The 26,427-nt window shown below is 40.9% G+C and overlaps 1 protein-coding gene across 7 annotated transcripts in view; it reads left to right on the top strand.

Annotated features, from left to right (window-relative positions):
- PITPNC1 (phosphatidylinositol transfer protein cytoplasmic 1) overlaps positions 1-26,427 on the top strand; it is a 71,081-nt gene that overhangs the window by 3,719 nt on the left and 40,935 nt on the right. For 5 of the 7 annotated variants that reach the window (XM_042865083.1, XM_042865086.1, XM_042865088.1 and 2 more), the window contains exon 2: positions 24,988-25,136. In XM_042865083.1, the coding sequence (XP_042721017.1) occupies positions 24,988-25,136 (149 nt within the window). Of the gene's footprint in view, positions 1-15,567; positions 15,661-19,785; positions 19,879-24,987; positions 25,137-26,427 lie in introns of those variants that run through there. The other 2 variants (XM_042865084.1, XM_042865085.1) reach the window with 2 other exon arrangements.

Here is a 26,427-nt window from a genome sequence, read left to right on the forward strand (position 1 = left end):
GTACTTGGTCATTCTTTTTGGAAGTGCCTTACAGGAACGTGAGAATTTTTACCTTCTTTCTGCAGTTAATGGTGTGGAGGCTCTGCTGCGTTTGTCAGAGGGACAGACTCAATGACTGATCTCAAAAAGGTCTTTACTCCATTATGGACCCTTCAAAAGAAATCCCTGTGTACAACTCCCCACAGACAGCTGATCTGGTCTTTTGTGCACGCTCCTGTCTGCTGTGTCACTGGACCTTGGCTGCTCTGTGCCCTTACATTGACCCAAAGCTCAGGGGCTGCGAGGAATCTTTGCAACAACACTGCAGATAACATAAGTGAGTGAAAGCATCAGCACTTGTAGTACTAAGTAAGGCTTTTTCACTCTCTTTTGACACAGGACAGTCATAAGAATGAAGAGTTGGCAGTGAGAACTGTATTTTAGTGTGGGAAGGAAGTGAATGCCTTGCCTTAGCCTGACCTTCCCATTGCAGCCATGGCCACCTACACAGCAGTGAGGGCAGCTGACAGACCTACACTGCAAATCAGGAGACCGAAAATAACTGATTTTCTTCTCCACTCTCATTTGCACATTGCAATACATTTCTTTGAGGGAAACAAGAAAACCTTTGTTCTTAGTTTTGGTGTAAATCATTAAAAAAATCTTTCAGTGCAGGGGATTAGGTATTACCTGAGGAACTCCAAACTCTGTCATGCATCTCTCTTCATCTCTGCTGCTCTCTTGTCTCTTCTTGTCAACACTTCTCCAAGGGGCATATACATACAGCAAATAATACTGCACATTTGATGTGGTGGCAAAATATAGGGGCACGTTTTGCATTTCTCTTAAAAGACAATGCAGCTTGATGGTGCTCTAGGCCAGTTTCTAGCTAAAGCACTATATGGATGTGTGGATGTATTCTGATGCTGTCAAGAACTCCCATGAAGTGTTTATCTTTGAACCATAAAATAGATTTGGAAACTACGGAACAGAGAGAAGGGCACAAAATGTCAATAATGCCTTTTACAATGCAGTGCTTTGTTGGCATTTTTATTATTTATTTTCTGGGATGAACTTCAAGCTACTGAGAGCATGAAGTTCTTGTAAAAGTGGATGTGAATTCTGAAGGATCAGCACTTTGGAAATTGAGGCCCCTATCATTTATGTGCCTAATAATGAACACACTGACACCTTGATGTTATGTACTCTGGTATGCCAAGTGCATTTTCCTGGAGTCCAGTCTGTTCTTCTTTCTCGTGTGTCTAATTATGAGTTTAGAAATCAGATTTATACGTGTTTTCACCTGTTTTTTGACTGACTGCTTCTAGTGGAAATGCTGAGTTGGGGTCTGAGGCAGTGGTGGAGCACCTGGTGGGAAGGCAGGGCCAACCCAGAGGAGCTCAGGTGCATGCATTGAACCTATGACCAGAAAGGTCAGGATCCACCCCTTCCCAGTTAGCAGTGGAGGTGAGGGTATCTCTTTCTGGAGGTCTGTGTATGCCTGAGGCCTTTTAAAGGTAAGCAGCTCTTCTCCTTCATTTCTGTATCTATGGCTGCTGCATTTGGGTTTGTTCTTGTTTGTTATAGCCAAAGACTTTGCCTCCCTATTGCTGTTAACGTCCTTTTGTAGCATTGCACTGCTTGTGTTAAATATGCCAGGTGATTTATATCCTTTAAGGTATATAAAGCCCTTCAGGTTACAGGAAGAGAGGAAATTCTGTTATAACTAAGAAAGGTTAAAAATTGTCTTCCTCTGTGAGCATTCAGTTTGATTTTGTGGTTTAAGTTTGTTAGCGATTGTGTTCTGAGCAAAAGGCTGCCTAGTCAAGTAGTGAAAAACCCATAGCATATAAGGATGATTCATTCACAGTGTTCTTCTTTGAGACTTACAGACAAGTACATTCCCTGGGCTGTGCTCATAGAACTGAGTTTGTGTGCGTGCTGCAATGCAGGCAGGCTTTCCATCCTCACTGTGTAACGCATGAGCAGCCATTAAATGCTGTATGGTTGGAGTTAGGTGCACATGTGAACCATGCAGATGTACTCAGTAACTGTGGGTGTGGTAAACATTCTTGGTAACACAGAAAACTTCTTTATCGTCTACAATTATTATTTTAAAAATATTTTCCCACGTATTTCATGCTTGTCTTCTTTGGCTCATACGATGTCAGTGACGACCAGCAGTGTCTTTTGTAACACTCAATGCCTCGATCCCAAAGTGAAGCAAATTGGCGTTTTGCACTGCTTGGACATGAAGTCCTAAGAACATTGCATAGGGACACTGTGTGTTTATTTACCTGAAACTGCCAATATCTGCATATGTCTGGGAGGCACAGAAAGGTGCCACAGGATTGCTGACCAGATTCCAATAGCAGTGAGGAAAAGGCGATTTTGATTTCAAGTTGAATCATCTGATGGATGAGCTGGAGGTAATCTGATCTTTGTCTTGTTTATCTCCTTCTTAGTTCATCTTTATTCCCAATTTTGGTTATAGGTGAGCAGCCAATTTTGAGTCCTTGGATATGTATTAAAATACTATTTTTGTTTTTGTAATGTGGAGTGCTGAAATGGAGGAGTGACATCTTAATGGCTTTTCTTGGAAAAAATTCTCTATCTTCCTTTTTTTTATTATTCCTGTTTGCGGTCAGAAAATGCCAAAGCAGTTTTGCATTCTATTAGTGCTGCATTTTCGTGGCTCTGATGCTGGTTTTACTGTGCGTGCGCTGCTGAACGTTTGCGTATGTTTGTGCGCGTGTTTAATTTAAAGCAGAAGCGGTCGTGTCCTGAGTTCACATGCGGAAATATTTGCAGATTGGGTTTGTTTAAAAAAAAATAAAAAATAAAAAAAAAACTTAAGCTCTGCAGAGAATTCGTGGTTGCTGTTTAGGAGCTCCTCAGCAGCACATCTGTTCTAATATTAGTTGTGCCTAAGTGATTTAGGAATAGTTGGGCTCTGTGGGAATTGTTTTCTGTGAGCATGCTGTGTGCTTTATTTTCCGTTTCATCAGATTAAATGTCATATTAGGTTGACTGTGCTGCCCAATTAATGGCTGTTTAACTTTTTGTCTTCAGTAAAAATATTATTACAATTCATAACAAAATAATTATGTGATAATGGCACTCCAGTATAACACAGTGCTGCTGAATTGCTTGATTAACAATTGTTTGCTGATGACAGGCAGAAACACGATTAATTGTTAGGTGCATTTTCAGTTTCTTCTCTCAGTTTATCTAAAAGTTATTTAGAATACAAGGATAACCTTTAGTGCTGGTATTGCTAGGCTTCTTGATAGGCTACCAGTATATGCTGTGAGCCAAAAACCTCATAGTTATCAGAAAGGCAAAGGCAGTAATAATTTTGTGTTAAGCCGAGCAGCTATTTTTCTTGTTATTACGTAGCAGGGTTTTGGAAGTAGTCTCACTTTGCAAGGCCTGTTGTGTGTATACTGGTCCTAGGAGGTATCATCTGACCACCTGAAAGATACTTGGCAAATTAGTGCAGCCATTTATCTGATTTTGTCAGGTTGCTTTTAAAAGTGCAAGTATGCTGACATTTAAATGATGATTTATTCAATAAAGTAATTGTACTGTGACTTGACATAAGCCAACTGAAGGGCATGAAATGTGTGCATAATCAGTCTCAAGTAACCAGGCTGCTTCTTTTATCATATAGACCTGATCTAAAACTTCTTCAGTTCACAGTTCAGGGGATGAGCTTTTGTTTTGCTTCTCTGTGTGAAAGGAAAATCATTCAGTGGAATTTGGAGCTCATGATACCACTGAGAGATCCCTCACTGATGTCAGAGAGGCCGATATCTCACCAAGTATGTATGACAAAACACACAGCACGTTTTTAGAATAGAAATGTTGGGAATTAAAATTCCATTTCAGTTGCATGGTGTAAATCTGAATTCCGCTGGCTGCAATGGGTTTATTGTGGGTTTCTATCAGAGTGATTGAAAGCAGACTTGAAGTAACAGCTGTAAATCAAAAGAAAACTTGTAAATTTCTCAAATCTGTGAATTTCAACAAGGAGGAACTCAAACAGACATCTCTAATTCATTAGGATTCTTGCCTACCTAAGGGGCATTTCATACAGGCAGACTGAGGCCCTGGATTTGTGTAAATCCAGTGATAATATCTCTGGGCTTAGCTGATGGAGTATACAGTTATTGATGTCCCCACGCTGCAAAACTGAGCAGTAATCTCCCAGTTCTCATCCTAACTTTGCACAAACTCCGATTCTTTTCTTTCTCCCATTTCCGTGTCCTCGGTCACACTCCAAATGTGGAAGCCCAGCCAAGGCCATGCGGCGGCCGGCCAGCTGGCAGCGAGTGCTGCTCCCCACTACTGCCTGCTGCAGAGCACAAGGAGCCGTACAGCACAACGAAACAATTGGTAGTTCAGCTCCCCCCTGAGTCCGAAGCCCGGGCTTGAATCTCATTGCTGTGTCAGTTTCCATGGATCTTTGCACCCAGGCAGAAGCTGAAGAGAGTATGGAGTTCAGGAATCTCTCACATACATCAGAGGGTTGCTCAGTTTATGTGCATTTGTAAGCTATTTGCTTCTCACGTAAGCCCCTGGGTTTTTTTCATGGATGATTCAATATAAAAACATGTTTTCTTATTAAGGAGGCTCTTATACATTTGGGATATAAAGTTTTTTCCATTAACTTCAGTGGAACTGGAATAAAGGCCGTTGTTGGTTTTTTGTTCCCTCCCCCCCGCAGTTTTGCTATAGCTTATTTTCTCTATTCTCTGCTATCTTTTTCTTTTTTCTTTTGGCTAAACGTGAACTCAGTCAAGTGATGCTGAACTTCTAAATCAATCCTGAGTGGGCTTGAGATGAGGCAAATATTTTAGTGGAAATGTTATGTCATAGGAACAAATGCCCATGGATTAGTTAGTTTATTTCTAGGGCTGCACGGGCTATACATTGCTATTTATAAGCTATTTATAATTTAGGTTTCTCAAGCAGCCACGACTGTGTTTATGTTGCCATGGTGTTACTTGCCATTCTTGAGGGCGGATAGTAAATGCTGTAATTGAAAATAGATACTCCCACAGAAATAAGTGTAACAGGTGGCTATGTGTTTATTTAATCGTGCATCAAGCATAATACAGTTTAAATGTGGATACCTCTAATCCTGCCTCTTCACCAAGATGTTTTCAGGCATGTCAGTTTGTTTTTGGGGCTCAGAACTGGAGTAAACATCAATGGTTTGCACTGCAGCAATCAGAGCAATGCCGGTGGCAATCGGTGGTTGCCCTCTGCTTCAGACTCCAGAAAACAAATGTCCCTATGGGCATGGAAAGCAAATACAGCCACCCTCCACATCAGAGCGTCTTAACCTTCTTCTGGGGACTGCAGTCTGAATAAAGCTTGAGTTCCTTAAGAACGTTTGAGGAAAAGTGGCTGCTGGTTCCATCTGATTTCCTCATATCAGCCTTCTGACCTTATCCCATTCCTTATTTTCCTTCAGTTGTCAACCATAACAAATCATAGTTCTGTTTTGAGGTCCACCCTGTCTTAATATAACATGGCTTAGTTTGATGTAAGCTTACACCCACCTTCCTGGCGCTGGTAACGCACATCCTGCAAAGGCAAAGCGATCTCCCTCTCACAAGCAAAAGCTGTAAGAATGGCTTCTCCATCAAATCAGCAAATAAGAGTCTTTTACCTAAGGAGCTGAAGGATACGATTATATGAGGTGCTTTGCATAGAATAAAAAATGAATGGTTTAGCTCACAATAAACTTCGGTATCCTAAAACTACAAATGTGAGAGCTGAGGCACGAGAGGGCCTTGATGCTTTTTTTTTTTCTTTTCCTGCATTTCCTTGGATTCTCAGTCACTGTTTGTAAAGATGTGTTCTAAAGGAGTCAAAACCTCTGCACCTTGATGTTAGTTACATCAAACTAGAACCTGATCAGAGCAAGTCTGCTTGGGGAGATTCCCATTCAGTTTTGCATCTGCACAGGGTTAAGTCCCACAACAAATCCTTTTTTCTCGCCCATTTCAGACCCCAAAATACGTATCCTGTGTGCAGATTGGTCTGCAGGTGAAAGATGTTTCCTGAAATTTTAAGCTGTGCATTTCTATGGAGCAGTTTTTTTTATCACTGGGGGTATTTCACAACTTCTCAGAACAGACTCCTCTTTTGATATTTTTCTTTCTGTGCATGGGATTCCCTCCCAGCCTTCTCTTGCCATTGTTTGTCCTCACCCATACTTCTGTTGTTTTGTAGTTTTACCTCAATGACTCAACTTGGTCAAATCCTGGCTTTTTTAAAGACCACATCCCAGGATGTATTTTGACATGGTGTATCTGTTTGCTAATGCACTTGTGATGTGTGGAAGTTCAATATATACGCACAGACCATAGTTCAGCCCTTATTTTATAATACTTATATAATAATGTACTTCAAAATTTCATTTGGGAGAAGATAATTAGCTAACTTTTGCTGTCACATTTTACAGTACTTTCCTGATAAGAGCCTTTGAGGCTATTCTAATGATTTCTACTACGTTGGGTTGGCTTTGGTGCTCTAGTTCTTCTTGTCCATCGCAGATTGCTTCTCCTCAGTCACGGCCATGGAAGGTAGAAGTTGAGGGGGTCAGAAGCCTTGTGCTTTGTTCGCGCTTTCATGACCAAACTTAAAGCATTTGTCATTCCATGTAGCTCTATTTTGTGGCTACAAATATTATGGTACTTCTATCAAATTAAGCATAGAATTGTTAATTTCAGTACTGCCCAAAAATGTAAGTAATTGGTGTGAATGTGTACCTGCCTATTTTCAGCTGGGTATTTTGGAGCTGAGGTAATAAATCAACTGTGATCTGCGTGTTCTTAGATAGCATCACAGGAATGAAATGTTTGAGCTGTATGACTTAATGTAAATCAGATAATCGATCTTTCATGATGATTTAAAACCGTATCATTCTATTTTGTTTATCAACTGTTTGTCTCTATGAGGACGGCAGCTGTTGGAAAACTTGGGAGCTGTCAGTGGGAGCCTTACCCTGCCGTGTGTGATGAGGTTCTGTGGGAGGAGATCAGAAAGCAAATCTCATCAGGACTTCGGGCACTGAGAACAGTTTGGAGTAAAAGGATAGAAACACAAGGGCAGCACCTTGAATTCTGCTGAAAATGTATGAAAGCTGAAGTGACTGTAGGTTTTTTCTGTCAGAAGTAATCCAGAGTATGAAAAATAATTCAAAACAGCAGCATTGTTTCACTCTATTTGCTGCAGATGTTGTGTGCTTTAGGGTGTTACTCCAGAACACTTCAGCCAAGATCAGATGGTTATTATGGAAAGCATTTAAAAAAAAAACATTTTAATGAAACCACATGCAAGATACCTAATAGGTGTGACTGTGAGAGCTGTGAAGTGCAGAGCAGGTTCCTGTGAGCACTGCCCTGCTGTCTCCTGTTGAGGTTTCTGTGGCCTTTTTTTAGAAGCAGCGGTCAGACTTCCGTCCTTACTCTATTAAATTTTGTATCCACTAAAGGTTGGCTGAGTCCTGTGGGTTTTGATAGGGCTATAGGGTAATGCTGGTAACATGCATGGGTGCTGTTCCTCCCTGTAAGTCTTCTGGGATGTTTCTCTAATTTCTGTGTTAAGTCTTGTGTTCCAAGTCATACATTCAGATGTTTTCTTAAGCAGGAACAGCACAATACTAATACTAATACTGGCTAACCAGTAGCAAATGGGTTTGACTGATTCCTTTCTCTGTAGAAGACCGTGGTGAAGTCTGTTTTCATCCCCAAGTTCTTCCATCACTCATGCAGTGGAGGTGACCCAGTGGTGGATTTGTAGTAGCAGGCCTTAAGTTGGTTGTTCTGGGTATCCATTGCCACTGGGGTCATAGAGACACTGTCACTCTGCTTTTCATCTAATGGCAGTTTCTCTCTAAGTGTTGAGAGGCTGCAAGTGATCACAGTAATTCCATATCCTCTCTGTTCTGTTCTCTCCTATTTTCCACTTTGTACTCTCTATAATATGCCTCCCACTCCATCTTTTAAATCCTTGTTGTAGGAGGTTAATTACGAAAATGTGGCTTTCCATGCTTGTTGGGTTCAAGTTATTGCTTGTTCTTTTTATATATTGTTCATTGGGGATTTTAATAAGTTGTGGATGAGCATGCTGCCATTGCTAACGAGCACACTGAGTACTTTGAAACCCAGCACAAATCCCTCTGGGTCTTCACCGGTGTCATCTCTCCAGTGATTGGAAATTATTTGTCTGTTGATTTTATTTTTGCACTGTATCATTTAAGCAACAATTTATCGAGATAAGGGACTTTCTTGTCTCATGGTGATCAGTTTCCTCTAGAAAATTTAGGGAGTGGCCTTGGGAAATAGGCTTCCGAAATCAAATTAGTGCTCTCATCAGCTATCAGCACTTCACTGCAGAGTGAGCTTAGCCCACAGTGTTTATGCACCCATACTGTGCTATTTACTAAATAATTTTCTTTTTTGCTCCTGCGGTCCAAATCACCCCCATACTGTCTGTTTTCTGTTCGGTACATTGAATCATTGAATTAATGGTAGTGAATGAAAAGCAAATTACGTAATACAGCTCCTGTCCTACATGTGAAAGTATAGGATCTGAATTTAATGCCTACACAATGTTTTGAATTAATTGTTGGTGCAGAGAGACAGTTCCAATTAGAGTACCCAGCAGCTATGTTTCTTCAGCCTTTAAGCAGTAACCTTTAGAGAGGGCCTGATGGCTTCTCAATGCTCATTCACTGAAATCATGAACTATGTGGTGACTGTTGCTTAAAGAGAATCAGATATTAATAATGATAACAATTAGAATCACAGAGTTTTTATCAATATTTTTGTGAGCAACATTTATTAGTGATGTGCAACAGTATTTCCATATTATAATAACTTGTTTTGCCAAGTACTGGTTTGGCAGCATGTCACGTTCCTTAGTTTCCATTTGGAGTTGGGTACTCTTCCATCCGTTTAATCTCTGAAATGAATTGACAACGTTTGCTCTATTTTCAATACTAGCTTGTAGGATGCCTGTCATTTACACTGAATCAGTTACAAGGCATAATTCTTTTGTTTATCTAGGCTGTCATTGCCAGTAGCAAGCATTGCTCTCGCGTTTCATCACCACAGTCCCAGTTCGTGCCCAGTGCACACAGAATTGGCAGTCTTGAAAACGGAGAGAAATTTCCATGTCCATGTTTAACTTTGATTTGTTCCTATTCTGTTGCTGTGACCTCCTCCTACTGACTGTAAATCAGAAAGTGAAAAGCACACCATGTACACTATCTACAGCCAAGCAGCTGATATGGTGTAATTAATTGACAGCATTCCTATAGTGTGCTGATAAGCAAGAGTAGTGCCCTTCTCAGGCCTGCTTCTATTCACAGTGAAGTCAGTGGGAGTTTTTCTTCAATTAAGAATGCAAAAATATGTTCCTAAGAGAAAACTGTTCGAGTTAAGATCTGTGTCTGAAATGAAGGACAGATTCTGTACTGAACTACACTCCAAACAGCTCCATTGCCTTGAAGTCCAGAGGAAGACAGCTCAGTAGTTATCTGGAAGTGAGAAATGAGGAAGCTTGTGAATTTTGGATTAAAAATTTAACTTTAACAATGGTGGTCCTTCAGTTTGTAATACAGCACTGCAAAACTTTCTGGCCTGTTTCCATCTGTCACACTTCCGTAAGTTTCATCTGGTTTCATGATTCCAGCAAATGCTCTTTGTCTTGCTCTCCCACAAAGTACTACAAGTCATTTTTGCATGCGATTATCACACTTGTGCTCTTCAAATCTGTTCTGTTAAAGGAACAAATTATGCTGGAAAATTCAAGCTGCTTCTTAGAGGCATTTACTATGGTTGTGGAATAGGTGATCTGAGAAAACGATGTGGACAGAAAGGCCCAGGATGAAGCCATGTTTCCTCTGGTCTGTAGATTCTTGTGAGAGATCAGCCTAGCCTGGTGAGCGCTGATAAATTTTTCCTTTCTGTCACTGGCTGCTTTACTGCTCTGTTTTCTTTAGCGAGTTAATGGAAAATAATTCTTCATGTGGATCTGCATTCTGGAGCACAGGCAATTTTGTTGCCTTCTATTGATTTAAAAAAAAAAAAAAGTAAATCCTAAAACCTGTCCTCTTCAAAAGAGAAATGTCTCTCATGAGAGAACTGAAGCATCCCATGGCAACAAACACAGACGTTCTGGCAGTGTCAGTTATGCTCTGCATTCAAATAAGTGTGACATCAATGGATGTTGGGCTCCTGCTCTCTGTAAATGCTGTAGTCTTGAACCGATGGCCCCTGGAAGCCTTCACTGTCAGTAACGGGAAAATATGCAAATATAATAATCTTCTGAATCATCTTTTGTGAGGAGTTTCTGCAGTCTGAGGCAGAATTGCAAGCCATCAAAACATGCGGATCACGTCTGCGCGAGTGACAGAGTGAGGGTGTCCCTGTGTTTAAATAGGGCGATACTCAAAATAGTACCATTCCAGCTTTCCATGGGAAAGTACTTTCTGTTCAGGGAGATGTTTTCTTTCTCTACCTAGTCATCAAAAACACCGTCAGTCCCATTTCCAGTGAGGCAGGCTTCTGTGGAACGTGACGTTTGTTCTCTCCTGTACCTGATAAGAGCTGTATGCCTAGATTTGTGCTGAATGTGATGCATGCTTTTTTTATTGCTGTTATTTTGGTTTATTGAAACTTTTTATGCTTGAAAAAGGACTTGTTTCAGGAAAGCACTGCTCCAAAAAATACTCCTTCTGGTAAATTCACCCTTTCTGTTATTTTTGAGGAAAATAGGAGTGGGTCTCTTGGAATCATGAAATAGCTTACATGGCTGGAAGTAATGCTGCTAGTATTTCTGCCTCTGTAGGAAAACAGGATTTTATTACAGAATACACGCTCAGGTGAAACTTGTGGATTTCTACATTATTGAAACATTCAGAATATTACTGTGCATGTTGGAATCATGTCACCAATTTAATGATTTTTCTTGGGATTAAGAAAACTAAAATCCATATAGGCTATGAACATACCATTCAATCATACTAATATCCATGACTATCAAGGAAGGCCCAGGGAACAGAGTCTCCTTGGTATGCTAGGTGTAATTGCATCACAGACATATCAGTGCAGGTTTGGATATAAAAAGAAGCTTTAAAACACTACAGAACACAGGAATGAATGTGTCACTTGTATATTATTTCCTGTGACTTCAGTTTGTCCTGTAAAATAAAGTGTTCATTATTCTTAGAACTTCTAGCAGTTTCTATTGCCTTCAACATCAGGGTGATCCTCTGATTCAGTTTGAAGTACTGAGGGGCTGCAGTCACTGTGAGCATTGGTACCAGTGTGTGTCCTTCTGAACATCAAATTAATAGTCTGAGCCAGAGGTTTAAAGGAATGTTAAGTGCTGCTTTAATGAGGACAGACACGAACTTTTCTGATACCTTGCCCTGAATTTAGGTGGTACGCCTATCTGATTGCCCGCTATAGTGGTGCCCGCGAGTGCTGCTGTAATTATGGGCCTGTCAGCATTTCCATTACAAACCCCTATTTTACAGCTGAAAATACCACTCCAGGATGAAGTTTGGTACAAAGACTTTCAGCCTTGACAGAAGAAGCTTTCAAAATTAATTTTGCTGTTCCTCCAATTAAAAAAAGAAATCTTGCAGTTGCTTACCCAGCCCTGTGTTAGTGAATTGCTGTCTGGGGGAAAAATAAAACAGTCAAAATACTGATGCTTATTTCTTGGATTGTGAACGCTACATATTCAGAGTGTAAGAACTGTAGGCCAGAAGCTTTTATTTAATCAAAAAGAAAAGGTAGCACTAGCAGGTGAGGTACATCAGCCAGCTGCTGCTCTGAGCTGCCTGCATTTGCAGCCTCACTGCAGAGCTGGCCTGTGGCCTTCTTCTCAGACAGCACAACTGCAGTGAGGTTACAGTTTGGGTTTTTATCAACATATCCTAGTTTAAGAATCAGGGATAAGGACAAGCACTCAGAATTCAGATGTGCCCCACTGAATGTTGCCTGTAGAACTTCAGTTTGCTCGCTTTCTGAATATGTTCTTCATAAAAGCAGTTCCTGGAAAGGCTGGGTGGTGCTCAAGTGAACATCACTTTTTCATTATATGATTATTTTGGGTTTTTGTCAGTAATTTATGATCTGTATCTGAAGTTGGAACCGTGGTCTGTCATGGCTTTTGAGTCGTTATTGAAGTCTCTGAATGTTTTACAAAACATTAATCAATTTATTTTCATTATACATATTGCAGTGAGATTTTAGAGATGAAGGTCATTTTTGAGACATTAAAGTAAAAAATTACTGATTTTTTTAATTTTATTTTTAACATTCGGAACCTGATTTTTCAAAGAGGATTTACATGGCCCGTTCCAAACATAGTTTTCATTGAATCTAGTTATGATAGCTTTATATTTCTTTGAATCAGACCTCTTGTGCCAGAGGTGGTCTGAGGATGATGAGGAACAAGCATCTGAAAAGTGCTTGTGAAGAACTTAGGCTTGTGTTACATGAGTTCTTGATCTCTGCCCTTCCCCATCCTCATTCATCACAACTGGTGATGCCCAGAGGATGTGCACTCATGTGGATTCTTCGGTTCTTATGACCTTGAGCTGGCACAGTTTTCCTTTCCCAGTGTGTTTTTCAGCTCTTCAGCAAATGGAGCAGATGCCCAATGTAAATTCGTATGCAGCAATACGTGACTGCCTTGAGAAGAGAGAATTAAATAAGAGATTATTTAACAGTGTGATAGTGTTTGAACGCTAACACACGTGTACAATATGTCATCCATCATTTCTTCCCTCACACCTGGGCACCTGGCTTTACAATCTTAGAAAGATTTCCTTAAGTATAGACTTTGGTGGTAAATATTTTGGTGGCTTTAACCCTTCTGAGAATGCACATCTGTGTTGCCCTCTGAGCCCCTGCCCGTGTCATTGGTTGGAAGGCTGAGATGCAGGCACTGCACAGGCTTCTGTACTTGAGATTCCAATGGAGAGGATAATAGGTAAAAGAATCACTTAAAATGTACGTGGTGACATGTGATAGAAGAAAATAAGCAGCAGAAAGAAACATGCAAGGGAAACACGACCTGTGTGTAGTAGGATCTATGAGAGGCTTGTGAGTGTGTGGTGAGAACATAATATTTGGTAATTCACCTGGAAAGCTCTGAAGAGCTTCTGTTGAAAATATGGAGCTGTATTTGCAAAGGCTTAAGCTTAATCCATTCGTACTTAGCCCTTTTTTCATGTGAGCAGCATAAGATGGATCTGCAAGGACGAGGTGTCTGCCAAATGTCAGGCGGGGAGGGGAGCAGGAGCTGACACGTTTATTTCTGATTCACTGCTTTTGTTTGTTTGTAGCTTGGTTTGATTTTGTTGTTAGGGTTTTTTTGTTTGTTTGTTTGATTGATTTTGGTGATTTTTGTGGTTTTTTGGTCTCATTCTTGCAAGCAATTGAAACATTCCTGAGCCATTTTGGTTTTCTGAGCATGAAGTAGGCACAATAGAACATAATGCAACTAAAATTTAGCAGTTGTTACCAACAGGAGAACAATCTCTTCTAACGGAAGCTGGCAGCAAGCTTAATGATAGGTGATGTGCTTTCTCTGCTCATGCTTCACCCAGGTATCTGTTCAGTGTAAGTGGTTTGCTTTCATATTTCCATTAGTGGTGGCATCAATTTGAAGTACAGTTCTCCTAACTGAAAAATACTGCTATTTACCCATACTACCAATGTCAATGTTAAAATAAGTAACTGGTGGTAACATGAACTTGTGTTTTACTTAACTGGCAATGACCTGTTACAGTATCAACATTGCTGCTAGCAATATAAACAGTGCAGCCAGTTAATACACAACACTTTCACTAAAGCAGCTTCATGGGGGTTATTGTCAGAGAGTGAAACTGGCAGCTGCTTACGGTATTTTGGGGCAGATTCTTTAAGAACGTGAGCATCTTTCAGTCAAATACTAATCAGTAGGAGCTGAGAATGGCTGTTGAGCTGCAGTCATAAGCTGCCTTATCTTTTGTTACTGACAGTAATAAAACAAAAGTCAGGAGGGACCTCAGAATACGAGTGCACTCTGATTGCAGGATAGCATTTCAGGTATTGCAGACACGGGTTTGGTTGTTGGGAACTGTAGCTGTGGTAGCACAGTTCCAGACAAACACGTCGGCCCTGCTGACCTGGCCCTGCAGTAAATGTTGTGTGGATTATTTTCTTATAGTTTTCAAGTTCTTTCATAAATAAATTACTTGCTAGACCTTAAATTTAATCTTCTTTTAGGCCCGTCTTCCTATAACCTTCTAAAAACATGTTTAACTTCTCATTTCAAGAAAATGTAGGCTGTTCCTCTTCCTCGAGCTTCTCACTTAGTAGTCACTCACACAGATCTTTATGCTGACAGTGTTCTCTCCGAGGCTGTTTAAGATGAATTTCATCTATGTTTGAGTAGATTTCTGAAATGATAAAACAGGACATTTTTGTTCATGGCTTTGTGTTCTTGTGGGGGCGATTACAATTTTAGGAATGTCCACAAGGTAGCTGTGATGTGTAGAGAAAGAATTTTGGATCCATTATCCATTGTGACAAAATCAAAGCTGGCACATGAGAATTCATTTAATGGCACTTTTTCCTTCTGATGGAGAGAAGTCAGGTGGCTTAAATGAAACATTTGGTTTATGGATGAGTGGAGAAGCAGGCATCTCTGTGAGTTTTCCGTTGGGACTGCTTGCATTGCTACACATGAGAAAGTGCACATTGGGCTCTGCTGCTGCCCTGAATGTGTCTTCATGAAGATGAAGTGGTGATGCCCTGATGGCATCTTCCAGTTAATCATACAGCAAATGTGAAATCATTTCCCATGTTACAGCACATCAGACTGACTTCACAGACACCTCAGCTGCAAAGTTTAAAAGATCCTTTTTGTAAAGGCTAATAAATTCGTAATAAAGATCTCATCAATAGATATAAAGGGAAATAAAATCTGAAACAGAATGGCAACAAATAGTGTGCACAGTTGGCTGTAGTAGTAAGTGGGAAACCAACGTGAGTTTTATCTCCCTGATGTAATGAAATGCTGTGTTATCCTTTCATTCCCACAGGTCAAAACGAGGAAGTCTGACCTTTGGTAGTTGTGGCTCACTTGGTGATAGAAAAGTGGTTGGTGGAGCAGCTGAGGTTGTCAAGGCTCCATGGGGACCCAAAGTGCTGCAGTGAGAGGATAAGTAGCATGTCTCTGACGCATGACTGCCTCTTCTGGCTATAGAAGTGGAACTTGTATGTAGGTTGTGACTCTGTAGCATACATTATGACCTACCAAATAAAACATGAGATCTTGTTAAGAAAACAGCCTTATGAAATTAAGGCAGCATACAGAAAGCTCAGTTGGCTGGTTTGTGTGAGCCTTTGGGAGCCGGCTGCAGGGACCTGATTCTGAACCCTGTCCTCCTGTCAGTATGGCTCAGGGAGCTGCCTGAGAAAATCACGTCTGGGAAGCCTCTGAGAGGCCATCAGATCTATAATGCTGTATAATCTTCCCTCTTCTCTATAATGTTTTTTGCAGATGAAAAAGAATTTGAGGAAGGTGTGACGTGCCTGATGTGATACTGGATCTGCTGGCTTTGTACCAATCGGAGCGAGCCGTGGAACGCTTGTGGTTGGTATCTGTGGAAGGCTCTGCTGTTTGAGGCAGCATGGGCAGCAACTGAGGAAAAGCTGGCAGAGAAAAATCTAAAGCTGAAACTGACTTCAGTTCCTTTCTTCCACCCATTTTAATTTGGGCTCTTTACAACAAATCATTCTCAGTAGCTTGGAAAGAACATTGCAATTGCAATCCTCTGAGTTGTAAAAGCTTCATTAAAAAAGAAAATACTCGAAGTTCTGAGTTCAATTGAATTAAGCACACCTTGCTCTTTTTGGAAGGCTTATCTGGTTGTCACATCCAAGGTTTTGTCTCAGCGTTGATTCATGATGTGCTTGTGTGCTAGAAATTATTGAAAGAATAAGACAGTAAAGCAACAGATCAATCAAGCTTCCCAGACTGTAGTTTTAACATCACCAAGCACCATGGGTGAATGACAAGATGACACTGTTGTCATCCAGCAGCCTTGAATGCGGTCTTGCACCTTTCCTTTCCTTAGATGAACTTCGTTTTATGACACTAAGTTTTCTGTGCCTGTTTCAGTATCACAATAAGAGAATGGATGCATGACAAGTCAGTATATAAACTCATAACTGCTTTTATCTGTGCATGTGTCCCACTGGCAATGCCAGACCTCTTGCCAAATATTACCCAATTGTCAGCAGTTGTGCTCACAGCAAGACAACCATTTGGATCCAACAGAAGTAACACTGCGAAGCTTCCCACAAAGCCAAGCTGATGGCTGCCTCTCAGTGAGAGCTGTGACCAGTTAAGCCAGCAAGTGTCTTGTTGCTATCCTTTCCATCAGAAAGTAAGAGTTTTTGTATGTGCTTATTTTTAACTGCAGCCTAGATGGAAGAAAAGATTCCAGAGGTAGAGTTGGCCTGCCTGTCTGCAGTGGCAGGGACCAGCTGTGATAATCTGAGATGGGGAAGCAAGTATATCAGGTCCTGATGATTGAGGAAGGTGCAGCTGCAGAATAGACTGTGCCCTCCTGCTGTGTGCTAGGTAGCATTAGTTCCTCTTTCTGAGGTGCTGGGTAGCAGTTCAGCCATGGCAGCTAGGAATTCAGTGTGCTGCCTGCCCTAATGGTTATCTCATTCTCATGAGAATCGTGCAGTCCACAGCAAGCACAAGGAGCAAGGAAAAGAAGAATTAAAAAAAAAAAACCAAAGGGGGATGGGGGGAATGGAATAGAGAATGTAGGTTTCAAAGTTTGGTAATTAACTTTAGTGTTCTTTAAGTGTGTTCGTTCTATGAGGTGAATGTGCAGGAGGGGGGAAGGGGATGTTGCAGAGAGTGGCCAGGAGGTGACCATGTGGGTGCTGCAATGTGCCACGGCCCTGCTGTGCCTGGGCTCTGCCTGCACACAGTCATCTTAGGCAAACTCCAGGCACCAGCAGAAGATGGAGCTGTGTTGGCCTACAGGATTTTGTTCTTGCTGCTGACTCTTCCTGGGTGCTGTTGGGCATCCAAACTCAGAATACAGAGTGCTGTTTGCGTTGCCATTGCTGCGGTCACCTGCTCCTCCCAGAGATTTTGAATCAGTGACTTGCTGAGACTTTGTTCTGGAGTAGCAGGGGAAGAAACAAGCAAGTATCTTTTAAACTCTCATGGGTTTTTGTTGTTTGCTTGTTAGTGTGGGGCTTGTTTTTTTGTTTTTTTTTTTTCTTATATTAAAGATTGAAGTCTACACAAAACAGTGCAGGTTAATGTTCTGACTTCTGTGTCAAACCAGCGCTTTCTGCCATGTATGATGAAGGCTTTGAGCTCCATGTTTGCTATTTCGAACTCTGTCTTTGTTAGCAGGTTTACAGCCTGGGAACTTGCATAAGCAGCAGTCACGTGGCCCTGCTGTGGTCTGAAGCACTGCAGGAAGAAAGCCAGGTTCATTACAAAGAGATCTTATCTAGTTACCCGCCTTGTTGTAGTTTTCAGCTTTATTCCCTGGTGCTGCCATACACCATGAGCTATTACCCCAAAGGACATGTTCTGAATGACGCCACTGGCTCTAACTGCTGAGGAAGTGGTTAACTTTGGTGTATGAGTGCAGAGAGCTGTTTGCTCACTTTGGTCCAAAGCCTCTGCAGCCAACAGGAGGGTCTTTCTGCTCTGTTCAAGGGCACCATTTCCTGCTTAAGTGGTGTTTTTGGAAACTTCTCTGTAACAGAAGTTCAAACACTGCTTTTTTTGTGTGACAGAAAGCCATTCCCATTTACAGCTACTGAGAAATGGCCTTCTCTGTTACTTGTGTTCTGCTGCAGAAGGCCGTGCAGCCCGGCTCAGCTCAGGGACTGCTGCTGTTCAGCAGGAGAGCAAGAATCTCTTGGGCCATAGGTGCATTGATTTGCTCTGTGGTTCCAGAAGTTATATCGCGTTTTAGCATAAGCGTTGTCACTTCTGCCAGTGGGAGTGAATTCCTTAGAAAGAAATGTTTATAATTCTGTATGTATCTGTATACTTTATTTCATCCTTACAATGTTTTGGGGGATGATATTCTACTAATAAGGGTTTTTTTTAGTTAAATAATTATAAATTAATCTGCAGTCTTTGTTTGTCTTGTAAGTCCAGGAATGGGGAGTTAAGTATGTCTTCATTTCCTTCTTAAATAATTCAACTCTTGCTTATATGTGTGTCCTCTTCATTGACCTTAATATCCTCATCACCCTAATCTGTAAGGTAGATGCAGGTGAGGAATGTCCTGTGCAGGAGCTTGGGCTGTCTGAAGACACTCCATTCTACTGTTTATCATGGGAAGGCAGGCATCAAACTGTGCATTTCAAAAATCAAGTTGAAGTTGATTTCATTTCATGAGATCAGAACATACATTGAAGTATTTGTTCCTTTTGACTGTGAATCTACTTTTGTTTCATTGGAAGTAGCAAAGAAAAGTTATCTGCTTCATTTTCATTTGAGAACGATATCAGAAAGCAGGTTGAATTTGTCTGATCCTTTAGCTTGTAAATGGTGAGTCTTAATTCTGATACTGAGGGCCTTTTTTCATTTTATGTTGTGTCTCCTAAGGAAGTTCTCCCTTTTTCTATCCTTACAGGCAGAATTATATTGCCCAAAATGCCTCCTAAGGAATTTGCCTACCAAAAAAACGTAATTACAGAATTGCTCCCCTCTGATTGTGACAAATTTTATTGAATCCTTTGTAGTTTCTTCAGTGCTCCTAAAAGCAAAATGTACATGGATTTTTTTTCCTGAAAGCGTCACATTCTCTGTACTTGAAAGTTGATGTTTTCAGAACGAGAGAGATTTTGTAAGAGACAAAAAAAAAAGAGTAATTACTGAAGAGTAATTAGAGAAAAGTAACCTGAGGGGAAAGAAGTTCTACTTAAACATCAGTTGAGTGCCATTAGCCATGCAAAAAGTGAAAAATAATTTCCATTGCATGGGAAGAGTTGCACGTGTGTTCCATCCACCTGTGTCACAGCCAAACCAACCGCAGCATCACATTCAGGAGGGGTCAAATACATCCCGACTCAAACTGAGCTGAATCAAACAATGAACACAAATCCCTCTACAGAGGAGCTGCTTGTTCTGTGCAGACTCAGCTTTGCAGCCACAGCTTTTTGAGGCACTGCACCACTTGGCTGCTCTTGGCCTTCCTCTAGGCAAGAAAAGTGCATTTAATATGTATGGCATGTAAGTTTAGATTCTTTTTTTTCCCCTAAATCTTATTTATTTCAATGACATACCACTGAGTTCTTGTTGTCTGGATTAATAAAGCAAGTTGCTTGGTCACTGCCCCTAATTCACAGGGAATGTTTCTTTGCACAGTGAGAGAAATGTGGCGGTGTTGCTGTGTGTGCAGGGCTGTGTGCACTGCTGGGGGGAGCGAGGGATGGATGGGTGGAGAAGGAACCCTCTGCTTTTCATTCCGAGTTTCCCTGGAACATCTGAAATAAGAGTTTTCTCCTGGAATAGCAGGAAATAAGCCTTGCTTACCAAAAGAAACTGCAGAAATTATGTTGCAAGTTTGAGTTCATTTTACCACATTCTGAGTTAAAATTTAAAGAGGGTTGACAAACAGCTCTTTGAACTTCAGCCTTCAGGTTGACTGCAACCTCGTGGATGAATTGTAGTTAACAAATACAGTGTGCTGTCATATTGGCTTAGAAAATACATCAGTAGTATTTGATAGCCATCGAACCACTTTTGCAAAGTGAATTGTGCCTGGAAAGCAACAAGCTGCAATTAAAGGGGTGAGCTGCATGTGACTTAAAGGTGTGTGTTCAGGAATAGGAACCCACAGATGGGAGCAGAGTTTCAGTGTGCATTACTGGCGGGTGGGCTGTGAGTGGCCATGAGAAGTCCCTTCCAGCTCGTGTTTCTGCTTTTGGGAACAGGCTCAAGAAAATCATGTGCATCTCTTTCAGGAAATATATATCCATTTGTAGACCCAGATAATGAGGTGGTATTGGCAATTATGTAAGAAGCACGCCACGTAAACAGTTGCAAGATTTAACCAGCTGACTCGCTGCAAAATATTGTTAATAAGAACTGTTTCTTTAATATATGAGCTTGTACATTCAGGGTGAAAACAGCTGGTTTTTTTTTCAATAGCACAGCTGGTGTAGAAACAAAATTGCTAGCATCTTAACAGGACAAGAGCTATATTTAGCAAAATGTATTTGCACGTAAGCTGAAAATTTGCAATTTAATTTCCATTTCAGTGAAAATTGAAATGAGCAGTGTTGTATGTGTATTAATTGTGGATTACTATTAATCTGCTTCTATTAATTGCGGCGTCACTCACATAGGATGTAAGCCATTAATGTGCCAAGGCACTTCAAATGTAATGTAGATCAGGTTTCTTTAGATGAAAGTTCTGGAGGAGGGGTACTGTTGTGCTGAACATCTATTCCAGTTCACAGGAATTTTAACAGATGAAGTGATTTGCAGAAGAAATTTCTTCCTTGAGGAAGGCAATGCAAGCATGAAAGCAATACGAATTGCATTTTACAGCATGTGAGAATCAACTGTTCCTGCTGCAACTGCTTATTTGTGAGGCTACAAAAACACGTTCCCATGAATTTGGGCAATACTAAAAAATGCTGCTGATGCAAGTCAGCAGATGTGCAGTGCATCACGAGTCATAGATGCATGCAGGAATTAGCGGAAGGGGAGATTTAAAGCTCAACATTAAACTTGAACCAGTCTGTTTATTACTAGCATTTACCCCACTAACTGACCTGCCTTGATTGGAGGCTCTAGCAAGCTGTACGTTGCATCACATCACATCTGTAACACCTATAGACAGAATAACCCTTTGACATGTAGTGTTAGTTCTCTTGTATCTCATTTCTGCCACTGCTGGTTAATGATCAATGTCTTGGTTTCTCATGTGGTTTCTTTTTCTTAGATGCATATTTTTCTCATTGCTGGATTTTTCTGTAGTGCCACACTGTTTATTTCAGGCACTGGCTTTAGCTGATGCTCAGGACAGAATGCACCTCTGCTGTGTTTCAATCAAAAGATGCTTGGGACCATGGCACTCGTTAACTGGTACACCTCTCTATGTCTGCTGCTAGATGAAGCTGGTTGTGTAGAGTTTGGGTGCTGTTCCTTGTAACAAATCAATTCGGCTGCTGTTTCAGAAGCTCGATTCCTTTGCATAGCTGAAATGGATTTGCTCTTGACAGTCATATTTTAGAAAGCTGCTGTTGCTGCTGAAACTACAGTCTTGTATTAGTGCCTCAGGACAGCCATTTTAAAACAACAGCTGGTAGAAACTTCTTTGCACATAGGATATTTCTACACGGCAAAGTGAATGTGGTGCAAGGTGCTCTGAGTGCTGTGGTGCAGAGATTAGCAGTCAAATAATGTGTACGTTTGGTGTGCACTCTGCAGAGGCAGCCTCAGTGAGATTGGGTACCATCCCAGCAGCAGCCAGGCTCTCTCTGCAAGGTACAGCCCTGGCCTATAAAAACTCTCCCCTTCTGTGCTCTCTGTTTATTACTCATGCTTTCTTTCCAGATTTTCCCAGGAATCAAAACCAGTAGGACTCTTTTCACATGACCCTAGCCTACAATGTAGTTATTTTTGCAGGAAAACCACTATTTTAGAAATATCAGCTGCTTCTTTCACATTGGTAAGTTATGCTGTGTAGGAAAGACTTGGAAGTTGCTGTTTGCAGTGAGGGTTGTTCTTCCTGCTCATGGCTCTGTAGGCAAAAGGTGGCAGGAAGGTGTCCAGCGCTGCAGTGGTTGTCTGACTGATACCCTTCTGTAGCAGTGCCCTTCAGGAAAGCCTTGAGGTGGTGGTTAGCACACGCTGTAAGGCAAGATGCTCACTTCTTTGGTTTGCAAAGTAATACCTGTGCAAGCTAGAAATCTGGGAGAGAAACTGGCAGTTAAAAAGAAAAAAGAATTTGAAAAGTAGATCTGGCAGGAGCAGCGCAGGTCTGCCGGTACGTGGAACATCAGATGCTTACAGTGTGTGTTCCTGTGTGCTAGTTAAAACCAACCGAGGAATGTTAACAGCAAGGAAGACAAATCACCCTGTCAGAACCTGCAGCTCGTGCCGTGGAAAAGGCTTTCTTAAATTATTCTTAATAGCTGTGAATCATCATCTACACAAGCATGGGGATCAGAAGGCACAGTGTTATAATTGCCTGCATGTGAGGGCTCTGCATTAACCTGAGAATGCATTAGGCAGTGCCCATTTCAAAAGGCAGAGTGATGTCTAATAGTAACAATAGTATGAAGGATTGAAGGATTTATAGTCAGTGAGTGTGATAAGAGAAACCACTTTGACTTAAGTAATTACTGTTGAGAATTGAACACCTTTACAGGTGTGTCCTGTGGTAAAAGCACTGAGCTGGGAAGCGCTCAGATGAGGCAAAGTTCTGTTCTGTTCAATCTCAGAAATCTTAACACTGGAGCGCATGTGACTGTGAGTGTCATCAGAGAAGCAGAACTTTCTGTAAGCACTGACTGCAGTGTCTGAAGTGATTTCTCTGTGCTGCAGATTATCTGCTGAACAGTGCAGCTCAGCCATCCTTACCCACGTGCTGAGCGGGGTGCCTTATAGCCTTGGTGATGTGCTGTTCTGCTTGCAGTTCGTGGTAGCGTGTATCTGTGAAATAATATCAATCTCTATTAGCTAAACGTGTTGTTATATGTCAGTATCTCTGGTTTGTGATACTGCAGCTAGTGAATGCCTTGGTACAGCACTGTTATTCATTGTCAGCATGAACACGCGTTTGTCTTGATGTTTCTGAGCCAGTGTTTGCCACAGAAACGGAGACATTTGTGTTCAGCTGAGAGCAAAATTGCCAAGATTGCGTGGAAGTAGGAAATCTTAGCATGCAATGTCATGTGCAATTGTGAAACACTTTCCAGAGATGTCCGTGGTAAATAAAAGTCAAAATAGCAGAAACCTGATCAGAGATCTCAGTAGTGATTCTGGTTTTATGGCAAACTGTAATTGCTCTCCCCCTTTCCTCAACTAACCTTTTCATGTTCCACAGGCTACAAATTACTGATCTCTTTCTTTCCATTAGAAGATAAGCGACTTTATCACCTCTCCTCTTTTCTACCATCCTTATCACTGTGCAGGCAGTGCCTTTGCTCACAGGTGGTCTAATTCATACATATCTAATTAAAAAGCAGGGCATTTTTTCCTCTTTGTGTTTAGCTTTGAAGAATGCTGCTTTGATATCAGAGCTGAAGAACAGCTTCATGTGTCTGAAAGTTCTCATTTTTCCAACACTACTGCCTTGTCCAACAGAAGTGCTTGCTCCGTCTACAGACTTTGCCTTGGCTGTGTACCAGAGCATTCATTTATTATTAGTGAAGCAGAGAAGGCAATTTTTCATGAAGTTGTTAAAGTGTATGTTTGAATTCGACAGCTCTTCAGAATCTCGAAGATTAGGACAAAGTGTTTAAATGTGATGAGACAGAGAAGAAGATTCAGTAGAGACCAAAGATGATGATAACATGATTAGCAAGGAAAATGATTTTTAGGGCTCATCTATTGAATGGGGGCACTTTGTCTGAAGGAGGCACCAGAGATCAGGAAGCTGCAGATACAGGCAGAGAACAGAACTCAGCATCCAATGGTTCAAATAGTGTTATTCTGCATCGCTGTTCTAGTGAATGTCTTAGGAATGTTTCTGTACAGTAATTTGCCCTGTTGCTGTAGTGTGCGTTGAGGGAACACCCCTGCCCTATTCTGTATTGTTTTCTTTAGCAAGACCATCTCACTGACAACTCGTTCCATGTTTTGGCTGTTTTTTTCTAACTTTGCTCTTTTGGTTTGGGATTTTGGAGCTTGTAAAGTATGTAGTAGGATTGCTGTTTTATAACTGTAATAACTGAGAATTTCAGGGAGGTTAGTGAGGTCAGGCTGTTACCTTTTGCCTACGCTGCAGCTTTGTGTACCTGGCAGCTTTGTGTGTGTGCTAGCTCAGCCATTAAGGGATTGTCCATCGTGTTGGAAGTGATTGATGTGGTAGATGTGATTAGATGTCCTTAAATAAATTACTTTGGAGGAGTGATGGATCCAGTGGATAAAACCAAACAGGTCCAAAGATGGTTTCTTGTGAGAGCTGTGGTGCGTTCAAGAATGTGGAAGGGACTTAAATAAGAGTGAAATCTCAGGACAGAGAAAGCATGGGAAAGTACAATCTTACTCTAAAAACCTTTGCTAATGAAAGTTTAGGAATGTACTTTTTGTTAGATTTCTCTGGAGGAAAAAGCCCTACAGTAGATGCAGACGTACTGCAAGGAAAAAAGAAGTCAATTGCCAGTGCAGTAATTTATTTCTCTGTGATTGCAGCCCCTGGGTTTTGGCTTCCTAAATAACTTGTGAGTCTATATGAAAAAAGATAAGTGCTGTCGTTTATTTTAATGATATCACCAAATCACTCTTCTCAAATTTCTTTTTCTAAGTACTAAGTCTGCTTCTTTCTGTGGAAAGAGCTGAAACTGCTGAATCCGTGTGTGTGTCTTCACTGTTGGCATCATGTTGGTATGACAGGAGAAGTCTGGGCCCATAGAGTTCACCCACCAGTTAAAACACCTTGAATGCAGCATATTAGTTGTTCATTTATTCTTAACTTAAATACTTACAAATATACTGTAAAAACAAAGTTCTCTCCTGATTATCATACGCACGTGGCTCTTGTGTTTTTCTGTAAGTGAAGCCCTGGATTTGATAAGATAATGGGAGGAACTCGGCTCATAGGCCTGAATAAAGCTTCGAAATACTGTTTTTCATCCCTTAGATGACCTTAAATTTGTACATAATGATACATAATTGTATGACCTTGACTTACAAATACTCATATTACATAAAGTGAGTATGTTGTTCTTGATTTTTGCTTTGCAGTACAGAATTGGGCAATTGTACATGATAAGCAAGCACAGCCATGAGCAGAGTGACCGAGGTGAAGGTGTCGAAGTGGTGCAGAATGAGCCTTATGAGGACCCAAACCACGGCAATGGTCAGCTAACAGAGAAACGTGTCTATCTCAACAGGCAAGTGCAATAGATCTGCTTCTTTCAGCGTGGGCAGCAATAACAATTAGCAGTGAAATGTCCTTGTCAGACAAAAAAGTGAAATATGTCTCTTCCTATGGTGAAATTACACTGCTGAAGGTCAGTACCTCCAAACTCAAAGGCTAGAGATGCTTTTATATTTAAATACATGTGTTTGTGACCTATGAAATATATTGCTCGATCTTCTTATTACCTCTGATCTAATTGAATATTGCTGTTTTTCTGATGTTCTTCTATTCCCTTGGCCTGCCTTGTCTTTTATTACACTTTTATGCTCTTTCATAGCAAGCACAGAAACAGCACAGCTATTGTTTTTATATTACAGATTATTCCACCTTTGCAATCCTGACATATCTAACCTTCACTCAGGCAAAATTGAATCACCAGTGATGTTACATGCTCACACACATGCAATCAAACAATGTATTTTGCCAACATTCAATATTAATGTGACTGTAATTCTTCTTTCTCACAGGCTGGATATAAGACTTGGTAAAAATCAATACATTTGTTCCTACTGTAGAGCTCCCAGATTTTGTTTGTTTGTTTCTGGTTATTTCTTTCCTCCATGTTAAGAAGAGATAAGGCATTATGCAATAAAGGTCATGTTCAGAATCATCACTTGATTGTAATTCATAATAACTACATCTGTCCTAGAAAGCATGTGTAGGACATACTTGGGAAGCACATTGCTTCTGTTAGCACAGGCAGTGGACCAGAGGATCGCCTGCCCAAAGATGGGTATGACCACTGACAAAGAAGATTCACTTCCCTTCAGGAAATTGAAGTTCAGCTAAGGTTACAGTGGATGTTTGAAGTCAGGACTACTTTACAAGAACCTTTTTTTTAGCTTGAATTTATACTACTGAAATTCAGTCACCTCCTGAAACACAGTATAGGAGCTTATATCAAGTGCTTTTAGTGTATTCCTATTTCTATAACGCCTCTGTAGACAAGAACTACTTGTATGACTAAAAATAACCACACTGCTGCTTCTGCAGCAACATCCATCGTGGTTACTGCAGGAAGCTGTGCTATTTAAATAGCCATTTTTGGAATCTCCCACTGCAGAAAGTCTCACTTCCTACAAGACCAGCACAGTGTGCTCAGAGATAAGGTGTTACTGCACTTCCCGGTACAAGTTGCCTTTGTGCTTCAGAAATCCAGCCAGATGTACTTCCTGGGAAACAAGGCCAATGGAAAACACAAGCTGTTGTACCTTTCCTGCTGCTACATTGAACTGGATATTGAAAACTGTACGAAACCTTTG

The sequence above is a fragment of the Lagopus leucura genome, unplaced genomic scaffold (genome assembly GCF_019238085.1).
Source record: "Lagopus leucura isolate 7727_CA_CO unplaced genomic scaffold, USGS_WTPT01 Super-Scaffold_797, whole genome shotgun sequence".
In the NCBI taxonomy this organism is placed as follows: Eukaryota; Metazoa; Chordata; class Aves; order Galliformes; family Phasianidae; genus Lagopus; species Lagopus leucura.